This window comes from Palaemon carinicauda, chromosome 23 (genome assembly GCF_036898095.1).
Source record: "Palaemon carinicauda isolate YSFRI2023 chromosome 23, ASM3689809v2, whole genome shotgun sequence".
NCBI lineage: Eukaryota > Metazoa > Arthropoda > Malacostraca > Decapoda > Palaemonidae > Palaemon > Palaemon carinicauda.
In genome coordinates, this window is record NC_090747.1 from 67,337,658 (window position 1) to 67,351,932 (window position 14,275).

Consider the following 14,275-nt stretch of genomic DNA (forward strand, 5'->3'; position numbering starts at 1 on the left):
TTTATATATACATATAGTTTTGCTTATGTATTTATATAGATAAGGCTACCGTTATTCATATAAATAAACTGTATTGAAAGTCAAAACAAGAATTTACCCGTCACCAGAAATGACCCTTTTTGGCAGGTGTCTAATCAGGTTGGATCTCCGCCCAGTAAACACCTGACCCCAGCCCAGGTAGCTGGTATGGAGTGTCATTGTTCTGTAAGCCTCAATATGTATGTTCGTACGTTTACTTTCCCTATAAAATGTAAAGAAACTTCTCTCAATAAATCAGTCCTCTGAAGAAGTATCACGAAACTAGTCAAGACTTAATGTTATATTTTGTATTTTCATTTTCCCTGTGGTTCTTCTGCATCTGAGCATCACGTTTTCCTGTGATTTTTACGCATATATATATATATATATATATATATATATATATATATATACAGTATATATATATATATATATATATATATATATGTATATATATACAGTATATATATATATATATATATATATATATATATATATATATATATATATATATATATATATACAGTATATATATATATATATATATATATATATATATATATATATATATATATATATATATATATATATATATATATATATATATATATATATATTACATATACAGTACACACATACATACATATATATAATATAAATATATATATATATATATATATATATATATATATATATATATATATATATATATACATATATATATACATATATATATATATATATATATATATATATATACATATACATACGTACATATATATATATATATATATATATATATCTACATGTACATATACATACATATATATATATATATATATATATATATATATATATATATATATATATATATATATATATATATATATATATATATATATATATATATATATATATATATATATATATCCTAAGCCTAATGTGCAATCTACATATCACATCTATACACAGGATTTCAAAAAACATATGCACTATTCAATTCATGACGGTTACCTGACATCATAATGATAAGAATATTCAAAATAAAGCTATAAGAATCAAAACTAATAATTTTTAGTACTTTTTTATTATTTAGAAGTACAGGTCATCAAAATATATGCATGCCTCAGTACATTTAAAACCATATAATTATAAAGTACACAGAATATCACTGAGAGACCTGTGTTAAAAAAAGAAGTTTACTGCCTAAACAGCTTTACCAGCATGCAATTGTAGTATTCAATTACAATTATTTCTGACTGTTATGTGAGAAATACAAAATATACCTGAATACTCATAAAATCTCTATTCTAACCTCAACAAAGAATACAATTTCTTTCAAAATTACAGTAGTTCAATAGATAATTGAGCAACCTCAAAGTTTCTGCTCCAAAACGTTGAGAATTAAACAAACACATGAATTATAACTAGTGGTAAAACCTTTCAACATTTGTTAACATGAGAAAACAGTTCAAGTAACGTTAAAAAAGTTATAAAACCCAAAGACAGTAGTTTACTCTCAATAAGGAGGCAAGCCAAACCATTCAGGATGAAAGTCTTCTAATGACTTTAATACAACAGTAGCATCTTTCTTCAGCGTATCAGCCATTCTCTGGTCGGGAACCATTACCACCTGCATGCCTGCTGCAGTAGCTGCTGCCACACCATTTGGGGCATCCTCGAACACCAGGCACTGAAATCATATAAAGTAAATGATGAATTATACTGTACAATCTAATCTTTTGGAAAGTAATCTTGTTAACCACTTCCAGGTTCTGGGATATAAAAATCAGCCTCTGGTGAAACAAACACTAACAGAATTACAAATTTAAATAACAAAGCCAGCATATGGGTACATATTCAATCTCTGTAGAAACATCTAGAATAGTATTAACCGAGGTATTATAATTACTAAAATATTTTAACTATTGCATATCTAAGCCTTAGTTAAGAAAGTAGATTCGCCTCTATTATGGGGTCTAACTTTCAAATCTTGTAAAGATGCTTTATCCAACCAACTGTGAGCATCAATACTAAGTTTCTTTTAAGATGACAGACATGGCATTCTTTCATAGAAGTCTGATAGGTTGATGCGCGCAACAAAAATGTGGTTTTGAAGAAGGAAAAACCTATTTTCGGGGAGACTGTGTGGTCTCCAATATGATATGAATTAATATACAAAATATTGTTGACCTTACTCTAGGGCATGGGTTTCCACGTGCAAAGCACAAACTCAAGTGTGTATAATGGAGACCCACAAGTTCAGGTGTTACTGAACTCGTCAAAGCACCTCCAATGCTGAAATCCTCTGTCAACCAATGACCCGTCATCACCAAGAATAAATATTGGAGATGATGCTCTTTACACTCTAACTTGCACCAAGCTGCCATATTCCATACTCATAGTGAGAATCTAGTATCCCCCTTCCATACACAAGGCTAGAGAGGACTTGAAAAGCTCCCTAAAGATAGGTTTCTTCTACGTCAAGACCATTTTTGGGGGTTAATGTGCTGTGGTCATCAAGGGCAAGTACCAAACAATATCAGAGTAGACTTGTGTACCATAACGGACAGCCTTCTGCAACCAATAAAACCACTCAATCATGTGTACATAGGTAAAAAGAAAAACTAATAATTATCACTATCACAGCATTATTTAAAGGAGATTAACCAGTCCAATGAGTCGAACTTGACTCCTAGAGATGGCCCAATAAATTTGAGAGATATAAAGTAGATTAAATTAGATTAAATTATATGTTAAATCTGATTGATTAAAGAATAAGCGATAAAAATGTATGATGAATAAAACTCAAAATTTTATCGATTAAATCTATGCTTCTTGAAAAGGTTAATATCTTAAAGAAAAGATATTTCTCAAATAATAAAATGTAAATGTTTTCTGACCAAAATATAATTCTCTTTGTCTTCCAAAAGGGCACAGATACCAAAGAATTATTGATTATCCTGCTCTAGGACCAGAGTATCAATATACAAAACATGAACTCAGTGTGCATATGGGAGAACCAGGACTTCAGGAATATCAGAACTCGACACAGCACTTCAGTTGCTGAAATTTGTCAGCTATGAGTTACCTAATTACATCATAAGACTCGCTCTGCGTGAGTTGATAGAAATAGAATAAATAATAACAATAATTTTTCTTACAGATACCTTCTATTTACAGCCATGTGCAAAATACAGAAATACGAGACGGATTAAGTATTTAAGTGGCAGGCCAATTGAAAGATTAAAAAGGTCTTTCGCTTAAAATAATCCATTCAAATGTATTTAAATTTCTTGAAAGTTAGGAGGTAATTTTTCAGCTTGTAAATTAATAGTTCGACTAAGAAAAAAGTTTTGATGACAAAGACTGAGCATTTAATAATTTGAGTTACAGTATTTATTTTAAGAAACCTAAAAAGCCCCGCAGGCCGCATTTCAACACATACCGGGCCTCATGTTACCATTGTCTGCTCAAAATGGATGTACAAATTTGAAGCAACTGTAGCATTTCAGGTTTCTCTTGGTAAGAAAGAACTGGTATCCTCTCATTTTCGATGTATACATGAGAGGATATGTCGTGGTCTGCAAAATTGAAAATAATCATAGTAGTTCTGAGAATCTTATAAACCTTCCATATTTCTTTAGAATACATATCTAAGATTTTTTTTTTTTGGCAGTAAACTCATAAATGACCCAGTTAAAAATCATCCTGCCTCCCTCCATAGATAAAATTCAAATGGTCTTTGATATCTACCATTATATTTTCTTATATTTTTATTTTATTTAGCATAAACGAGTAGGTTCTAGATTTCGCATAAATTAATGGATTTCTAACAAAATCTAGGAATATCTCTATATTCTATAGTATCTATTTTATTTTGTATCAGGTTGCTAAATTTAAAGTACAGTGGAACCTCTACATACTAATGTCCTAACATACGAATTTTCCAACATCTGAAGTAAAATTCAACCAAATTTCTGTCTCGACACCCGAAGTGTTGCTCCAACATACGAAGTAAACATTACGCGTACACGTGGAATTTTCTCGAAAGCGTCCAGCGTTGTTTGTTGTTGACGCAGCTAGACGGCAGCACATCGGAGGGACGCCATTTGAGCGTCACCTTGATAAGTCCTCTCATCTCGTGCGCATCGTGTGGTTGTCCTCTATTCGCTCAGTTTTAACAGTGTTTTTTATCTTCCTTTTTCACGTATTGTTTTCTGTGTTCCGTAATCATGGGTCCTAAAAAGCTTAGTTTCGGTTCAGGAAGTAGTAGTAGTGGTGAGAAAAGGAGGAAGTCTATGCTTTCATTAGAATTAAAGCAAGAAATAATAGAAAAGCATGAGCGAGGTGTACGTGTTAGCGATCTGGCTAAACAATATGGCCGGAATATGTCAACGATCTCGACGATCATAAAACAGAAGGCAGCCATTAAATCAGTGAAACCTTCAAAGGGGATCACGATCATTTCTAAACGTCGTAGCCCTACCCTTGAAGAGATGGAATGACTTTTGTTAATATGGATCAAAGACAAGGAGATTGTTGGCGATACGATCACGGAAACGATCATTTGTGAGAAGGCCAGCGCTATCTACAGTGACTTGAAGGCGGCGAGCTCTCGGGGGGACGCGGGGGAGAGTTCAGCCGATCCTACGACGGAGGAATTCAAGGCGTCTCGAGGTTGGTTCGAGAAATTTAGGAAACGGACCGGGATTCATTCAATTGTTCGTCATGGAGAAGCTTAGAGTTCGGACACCAAGGCTGCTAAAGACTTTGTTAAAAAGTTCGAAAGCATCGTGGCGGAGGAAGGTTACGTAGAGCAGCAGGTGTTCAACTGTGATGAAACCGGTCTGTTTTGGAAAATGATGCCTAGTCTAACGTACATTACCGCCGAAGAGAAGAAAATGCCTGGACATAGGCCAATGAAGGATCGGTTGACTCTTGTGCTTTGTGCCAATGCCAGCGGGGACTGCAAAATAAAGCCGTTATTGGTTTACCATTCCGAAAACCCTAGGGCATTTAAAGCACATAGAATTAATAAAGACCTGCTACATGATCTATGGCCTTCTAATTCTAAGGCTTGGGTTACTAGGCATATCTTTGTGGAATGGGTAAACGTAGTTTTCGGCCCTGCTGTCAAGAAGTATCTTCAGGAGAGGAATTTGCCTTTGAAGTGCTTGCTTTGTTTGGACAATGCACCCGCTCACCCCCCCCCCCCCCGGACTCGAAGATGATATCATCGACGAATACAAATTCATCAAGGTGTTGTATCTTCCACCGAATAACACCCCTATCCTCCAGCCCATGGACCAGCAAGTCATCTCTAATTTTAAGAAGCTGTACACCAAGCACTTATTTAAGCAGTGCTTTAATATCACGCAAAGCACCAACTTAACTTTGCGTGAATTTTGGAGGAGCCACTTTAATATCGTGCACTGCTTAAAGATCATTGATCAGGCTTGGGAGGGAGTAACTCGTCGGACCCTGAATTCCGCTTGGAAGAAGCTTTGGTCTGATGCTGTTGCTCCCAGAGATTTCGAAGGTTTTGGCCCCAAGAATGAACCTGTGGTTGCCGCCGAGGAAGACGTCGAGGAGATTGTATCCCTAGGCAAGTCCATGGGTCTGGAGGTGGATGAAGATGACATCACCGAACTCGTCGATGAGCATCATGAAGAGCTCACCACCGAGGAACTCAAGGAGCTGCAAGCCATGCAGCATGATGAGTTCCAAGCGCAGTTGAGTGAGTCGGAGGAGATCGAGGAGGTAGGCCAAATCTTAGGTACGGCGGAAATAAATCAGATGTTGGCCTATCATCAACACGTGGTTGATTTCATCGACAAGCATCACCCACAGAAACTTCAGGTTTGCCGTGTTGTTGCGCAGTTCGATGATGTTTGCTTAACGCATTTTAGAAAAATCCTCAAAGCAACTTTCACTCGATAGTTTTTTTAAAAAATCTTTAAAACGGTCTAGTGATCATGATGAAAAGAAAGAAAGTGAAGCAAAGAAAAGGAAGACCGAATCGAGTGAAAGTGATGAAAATTAAAAATAAGAAAAGAAAAAATTAGAAAAAAAATATAAAATTATAAAAATGAAAAAAAAAAATAAGCTAAGTTAAGTTAAAGTTCACGTAGTAGTGTAAGTTAGTGTAAGTTAGTGTAAGTTATCGTACACGTTATCGTACAAAGTCACCGTCCCTACCTCCTCGCTGATCTTCCGTCTCCTCCTGCCTAGCAATCCCAACACCTGCGCTGGCCTGTCGCTAAGGTAAAGTGTTACATTAAAACCACTTTTTTATTTATTATTTCATTATTATTATTCTTTTTTTTTTTGGTTTGTATGTATTTATTACAATATACAGGTATTGTATTAATGTAATGTGTAATTATGTGTAGCCCTTTATTAAGGATTTATTATGGGTTTTTAGGCTGAGGAACGAAATAAATAAATTCCCATGTATTCTTATGGGAATATTTGCTCCAACATACGATCGTTTTAACATACGAAGCAGTTTCTGGAACGTATTAAGATCGTATGTAGAGGTATCACTGTACTGTAATTAGACTTATCTCCTTTTTCTGTTGGAATAATACACATTGGTAGCTTAGGTTTTCTTTCTGATACAAAATTTATTATGGGGTCAAAAGATTTATTTTGATACCAGACAATGGGGTGTAATATATGTCCAGGTTTCTAGGAGATGACTGCTTAATGCAGTGGTAATCTGATTGTCATTAATGTTTATTTTCAAATATTACATATTGCATTAAAATCTTCCTCGTCATTACTAAAGCAGATTCATGCACATTTGTTATCTTCTTTGATATTCATTCTTTTTTCTATAATTCAACATAAGATTTAAGTGTCAATCATAATGCTTCATAGTGACTATTCCTTGGCATATCACATATATAAATGATCACAGATTTCATTCATCAATTTCAACTTAGCTGGGAAACTACAATTAAATACTGATGAGAGTCAACAATTTGTTTTGCAAGGTTTTCAGTCCCAGCCAAAGAAGGAACAGTTTGATATTGTGACACCTCTACTTTTTTTAGGTAGGAGGATTAAGATGATGAAAATTGTAATTGTTGATGAGTTACTAGGTAGTATTTCTGCACCTGGTATGCATGTAGTTTATCAAATGCTGCGGGCTAAAGGGATTAAAAATGCACATGAAATTTCATCTGACAGTGTTTCAGTATTTGAATTATTGATAGGTTGTGATTACTTTGCTGAATTTGTTGGAGGCATTATCAAATAGAGAGGTGTTAAATGTAGAGACACCTGGCAGTTGCATTCCATTTGGTAAGATTCCCTCACAATTTTCTGATAACTAGGAAACTATCATTAAGACATATGTTGTTGTTTGCAGATTAACTGCTGATATTTCTTCTCCACGTTAATGATTTGACTGAAGAGAGTAATGAACACGTTCATAAATTATTGGGAATTAGAATCTATAAACATCATTCTAACAGCCTGATCTGTAGAAGAACACTGTGTCCAAAAAAATTGTCAATAGTGTTGAATATCAAAATGGACAGTATTCTGTTCATCTTCCCGGGAAAGAAATTTGCCCTCTTTCGCCCAAGATATATAGAATGGCTTTAGGTCAAGTATATTCATTAAGGAAAAATATTTATAAGGTTACTGGATGTTTGGATGCATATCCAGAATCAGTTGAAACAGAATTTCCTTAAAATAGTTCCTGATGTAGTGGTTGGTGCTAATATGCATTCTACTTAGCATCATGGGGTGCTAAACAATTCGGACACTAACTCCTTAAGGATTGTGTATAATTGCAGTGCTCAAGATAGAAAGGATAATCCTTCTCTTAATGATTGTTTAATAAAAGGATCTTTCCTGACCTAGAAGTTAAGTGATGTTTTGTTCTAGTCTGAAGTCGGCTAGAATATTTGTTCTTGAAGTAATTAACTGTTTTTGATTCACTAGGATTCCTTTACTCAATAGTCATAATGGGTAAAATTCTTAATCAAGCAGCTTGGAGGATCAATGTCTTAGGGACTGATTCATTAGGTAATGGCTAGTATATATGAAGAGTTCTAAGCATTCAGTGAAATTTCAAAACCTCTGAAGATTGCAACTCGAGGAGTATGGTATGTTTTGCAAATATTTTGTGACAGCTCAACCAAAGCTTATGGTTTGCAGTCTATTTGGTAGAAAATGGAGAAAATAGTATTGTTACAGCAAAAGCTAGGGTTAACCCCTTTAAAACCAAAACTCTTCCACAATTGGAACCAACATCAATTTGGTTAAGAATTAAATTAGCCAACTACATTCATAAAGTTTGAAGTAATATTAATAATTTCGAGGACTGTATTTTGGTCTGATAATAAGGCTCATCAATGGATCAGAAATGATAATTCCAAAATTACTTATATCCAGGAATGGGTGACTGTGATCAGAGAAGTCTCAGCCAATTATCAAGAATTTCTTATGTCTAATAGAGAAAATCCTGCTGACTTAGTGACTCATAGAGTCGAAGTTGAAAACTTAGTGTGAAATTCTTCATGGTTTAAAGGTCCTGCTTGGCTACCATGTGAAAATTTGTGGCCAAGTCAAAGGGATAAAGTTGTAGTATATGAGATAACAGCAGAGAGACAACTTATTACACAAACAAGTGACAAAGATAACTTTACCAGATCCAGCAGTTTACTGGTAGAGATATCATCAACTTGCTATGTTGAAATACACTTTTACTTGGTTGCTCTATTTTGAGAATCCCCATCCTACTGAATTTAACAGCCTGTATGATCTTTTACAGAAACCACATAGGTTGTCTGCTGAATGTTCTAATTTGATTAGGGACTTACGTCTATATTTTGAACCTTTCATTGAGCTGATACGGTCAAGAGGTCGCCTCCAGCATGCTGAGATTACATTACTGTGAATTCCAAATACCCTGTACAAGTACCACAAGGAGAACATTTAACTAACCCTGTCAATCTAAAGGCACATAGGTATAACCTACATGGAGGAGTACAGGAAACTATTGCTACTATTCCTCAACTTTGGATCCCCAAGGAAAAGCAAGCAGTATACAAAGTCATTAGAAGATGTGTTATCTCTAGCAAAGTTGAAGGTAAACCCTATATTTACCTTGGTCTCTCTTCTTTACCTTAACATAGAATTGTTTTGAACAGACCCTTTGAGAATGTAGGTGTTGATTATTATGGGCCTATTATCATTATCAAGACTGAAGATAATGAGCCCAGGAAGGTTTATATCTCCTTGCTTACTTGTACAGCTACAAGGGCAGTTCACCTGGATGTGGCTTTAGATATGATGGTGCAATCATTCTTATAATTATTTTTTTAGTTTTTGTAGAACCTGGTTTGTTACGAACCAGATATTTTCAGATATCGGTATAAACTTGAAAGCAACTGCCAAGTTCCGTGAGGAAATATCTGGTGATTATCATGTTGTTTGGAAATTCTTCGCTCTCAGAGCACCTTGGCAAGATGGCTTCTATGACAGGATGATTAAGGTTATTAAGAAATGTATGTGAAAGGTTTTGTATATCAAGAGAGTAAGTTCAGATGAACTTTAGACTGTGGTTGCTGTGATTCAATCTTGTATCAATAATAGAAAGCTCATTTATATCAACAATGATAGGATGACTCCAGAAAACGTCACCTTCACATCTCTTATATGGCAGATCAACTGAAGCTATGCCACCAGTAAATTTAGAGAATGAATCTGATCCTACTTACATGGACCGCAATCAATTGAATCAGCAATTTTCCTTATTTGTCTTGTATCATTTCCAAGTTTCAGAAGGTCTGGAAGAAAGAATATATAGTTTCCTCAAGAGAATAGCATTATGCTTCTAATACAGCTAGAGAATTACATAATCTTAAAGTTTTGAATGTTGTTTTGGTCCAAGTTGAATTGCCAAAGAGTGGCTTTTGGGTAATATTGTTGAGCTCAGACCTGATTCAGGAGCCATACGTTCTGTAGATGTGTACTCCAAAGGTCATATCAGTACACAAAAGGTTTGGGCTTAAGCTCTGTAATTTAAGGTAAGTTCTTGGGTGAGAAACTGCCTTCTTTCATTTGTTGTGTTGCTTATAATATTTTTTTTTTTGGGGGGGGGGTCTTGGCCTGAGAATGTCATAAAATGAGTTAATTTCCATTTCCATTATGAGAAAGGCATTAATTCCTTTAATCATTAATTTTATTGTAGATTTATTGAGTTACTAATTATCCATCATCATATTTCAATTGCACATATTTTTTCAGTTGTAAACTATTTTTTCACCTTTATTTCACAAATGGGAAATACAACTTAGCACTGATGGCAACGGGAAGGAAGTGTTTAAAACCTGCTCCACGAAGTTTAATCTTATTTGGTGAACAATAATGGTGAGCAATGCCAAGCACTGATGGCAATTGGGAAGGAAGTGTTTAAAACCTGCTCCACCAAGTTTAATCTTATTTAGTGAACGATAATGGTGAACAAACCATTCCATATTCGTTATATATTACATAATCAATTCCTGTGCCTTCATGAAGATATTGAACTATCTAACTATTTCATATGATCTAATTTGCATGTTTGGCCAAATACTGTATGTATGGAAGAGTCACATAAGAACACTAGGTTAGTTCACGTCCTTTTACGTTAGATGAATACCAGCAAGATTTAAGGTAAACAAATTTATTTCTTTAGTTTGTAATTTCATTCCAGTGCTTAAAATTCCTACTTTTGTTGTTTTCTTAGAGAAATATTATGAACTGTGGATCATTGTACCTATCAGAGAGATTGGATTTCATCACAACTGCACCCAATAATATTTGACATTGCCTGTGTATCATGAACTAGTGACCCATTATGCATGTCTTGCAGGTCTGCTATAGGAACCATAATTTTCAAATTTTTTGCCATACCTTCTGTATTCAAGAATTTTCTGATATACTAGACATATTTCTGCCACAAAATTATTCTAACCTTTAATTTTTCATATTTAAAATTTCTAATTCTCTTCCAACTGTTTACTTTCATTTATGTATTGGGTTAGTGTTTCATTGGCTGGGTATTAGTCAGAGGCACAGATTTGTCAGCTGTTTGTGTGACAAGGTTTACAAAGAAATCATTAATTTCAGGATGATCTTGTGAATAGTTAAGGGGAGGCACTTGATCCATATAAAACTTAAACATCTACCACTAAGCTTTAATTGTATTATAATATTGAATGGGAGGAGTTGGTGTATGTCCTAAAACGATTACCAATATATGGAAATAGTCACTGCTATAAAGGTAGTCTAGGAAGTTCCACTCAAAGCTATCAACAATATTGTTGAACAAAGAGTTAAGTGTATTGAGAAATATATTCCATGAGTTATTTTAATACTAAGTGCTTGTATCTACCTCATTTAATATACTGTAGAGAGCTTATGATAATTTACTAATGTTCAAATTTGAAACCATTTGTATCATCAGTAACATAATTAGTGTCCTGGAGGGGATTATGGGCATTCAAGACCTTTTGAATTCTTTGGCTAAATTTTGGAAATTATAGTTGCAAGATGGTTGATCGTATATATTGTAGTATAAATATTGAAGGAGTTACTATTCAGATGTACTTTAATTTCCAATAATTTCAGTTCTGACTTGTTAAACATTATAGCATAGACAATTACCTTGTTAAGAACATACATCACAGTCCCTAATGTCATACCAAAAGGAACCAAGCAAGATGCTAGAGCATAATTTCCCATTAAAGGAATATTATCATTTGTATGCTGTAGGGATAATGCAATAGTTATAAATCTTTAATAGCCTTTGTATTTCCCCTAGATGCAAACGAGTTTTAAGACAATTAATATAACGCTGAATTATTTATGGATTGAATATTAAAACAACGGAGATAGATTTTCACTGGGGAGAGCATTATTTCTGCTTATTTTGCTGCAGTTGGGTTTCTGTTTATCTGCACAATCATTCCTTTTTTAGATTTTGACCCTTTAGATATAATTCCCCGGTGTTTACTTTGATTATAATTTGCTTCATGATTATCATTTGGATTATGGTTAATTTTTCCTATAAATATTTCAAGATGAAAAGTGCCTGTAGCACGCTTATCAGATGATCGACAAATATGCAACCAGCATTAGAGCTTTCAAATTTACCATTAGTATTTTTTTTGTGGTAAAGTTTTCAAAAAGATTATTAATCTTATGTATATTCATGTTTTTAATTTCATCAAATTTTGAAATGAAGCAATCATTGCAACCACATGTAATTTATTGCACTGTTATATCTCTAATATTGTTTTTGGGCTCAAGCCATGTCGTCCTGATGGAAGGTTCCTTCAGTAGCTTCCTTAGGGTATATATGACTACAGTAGATATTCCCAGAGAATTAAACTAAAGGTTTCACAGAATTCTAACTTCTGGTGCGAGTACCCTAAAGGTTTCCCTCTAGGATATCGTATATCAACAGGGGACGAATGCATTAACACGCCACATGGCTATCTGCACCCCACATAGCGTTTACGCTTCGAGGGGGTAAGGTGGCGAGATAACTGAGGAGCCGCTCTAAAGTTACCCTCCTTCGTTACTGCTACGGTACTCGCAACGTAAACAAACAGCGGCCATAGCTGTCCGCCATACTGTGTGACGTCACGTCCGTCCTCATTCCTACTCCTGTAGCTTTCTACACCAGTTGGTTTTTCCCAGTGATCGCTAATTATCTTTTGCATCCTTCGCCATGTCGCAACCTTCGGCCTCGCCTTCTGGAAAGTTGAGTACCAGGTTCTTGTATTGTTTAAATAAGCTCTGGCCGTAAAGTTACGATTTTTTACGCAGAAGAATGTTTGAGAGCTTGCAGCAAAGTGACCCAGTTCCTGGAACATCTGGGTTTCAAGATAAACACCAAGAAGTCTCGCCTCGCTCCAGCTCAGAAGTTCCAATGGTTAGGAATCCATTGGAATCTTCAGTCACACAGCCTTTCCATCCCACTGAAAAAAAGGAAAGATATAGCCGTGTCTGTCAGAAGACTTCTCAAATCCAAACGGATCTCAAGACGACAGCAGGAGCAAGTACTCGGCTCCCTACAGTTCGCCTCAGTGACAAACCCAGTGCTACGAGCACAGCTAAAGGATGCCTCAGGAGTCTGGAGACGAAACGCATCCATCGCTCGAAGAGATCTCAAGAGACCCCTACCGAACAGGCTTCGCGCCCTTCTAAGACAGTGGTCAGAAGCAAGGAACTTGAAAAGATCCATCCCTCTCCAACCTCCGCCTCCATCGATCAACATTCACACGGACGCCTCTCTAGAGGGTTGGGGGGTCACTCCCATCAACGGCAAGTTCAAGGAACATGGTCTCCACTATTCAAGACGTTTCACATCAACATCTTGGAGGCCATGGCGGTTCTTCTCACCCTGAAGAAATTATCCCCGCGTCCCTCGATACACATCCGTCTAACTCTGGACAGCTCGGTAGTAGTCAGATGTCTCAACCATCAGGGCTCGAGATCGCCCCACATAAACCAGGTGCTATTACCCATCTTCCGCCTGGCGGACAGGAAGAAATGGAACTTATCTGCAGTTCACCTACAAGGATTCCGCACCATGATGGCAGGACGCTCTATCAAGGACAAGCCCCATAGAGTCGGAGTGGTCCCTAGACGCAAGATCATTCTCCTTCATCTCTCGTCAAGTCCCGGAACTACAGATCGACCTCTTCGCGACGAGCGACAACAAGCAACTTCCTCGATATGTGGCCCCTTACGAGGACCCCAAAGCGGAAGCAGTGGACGCCATGTCCCTGGACTGGAACAGATGGTCCAAGATTTACCTGTTCCCTCCACCCAACCTTCTGCTGAAAGTCCTCTCTAAACTGAGAACCTTCAAAGGGACAGCAGCCCTAGTGGCTCCCAAGTGGCCTCGGAGTAACTGGTTTCCCCTAGTCCTGGAGCTACAGCCCAAGCTGATTCCCCTGCCGGGCCCAGTTCTCTCCCAACAGGTGCAGAAGTAGACTGTCTTCGCTTCATCAAAGAAAGTCAAAAACCTTCATCTCATGATTTTCTCTCCCTAGCCGTGAAGAAAAGGTTTGGAATCTCGAAGAAAAGTTTAGACTTCCTAGAGGAATACAAAATAAAGTCTACCAGAAGGCAATATGAATCATCCTGGAAGAAGTGGGTATCCTTCGTCAAGGCGAAAAACCCTACGGAAATCTCTATAGATTTCTGCATGTCCTTCTTTATTCACCTTCATGGACAAGGC

The 14,275-nt window shown here is 36.1% G+C and overlaps 1 protein-coding gene across 2 annotated transcripts in view; it reads right to left on the reverse strand.

Moving 5' to 3' along the window:
* Positions 1 to 1,095: 1,095 nt before the first annotated feature.
* Positions 1,096 to 14,275, reverse strand: part of Gs1l (GS1-like) — a 255,445-nt gene continuing 242,265 nt past the window's right edge. For both annotated transcript variants that reach the window (XM_068347005.1, XM_068347006.1), the window contains exon 5: positions 1,096 to 1,711. In XM_068347005.1, coding sequence (XP_068203106.1) covers positions 1,538 to 1,711 — 174 coding nt within the window. In that variant the 3' untranslated portion in view covers positions 1,096 to 1,537. The remainder of the gene's footprint in view (positions 1,712 to 14,275) is intronic.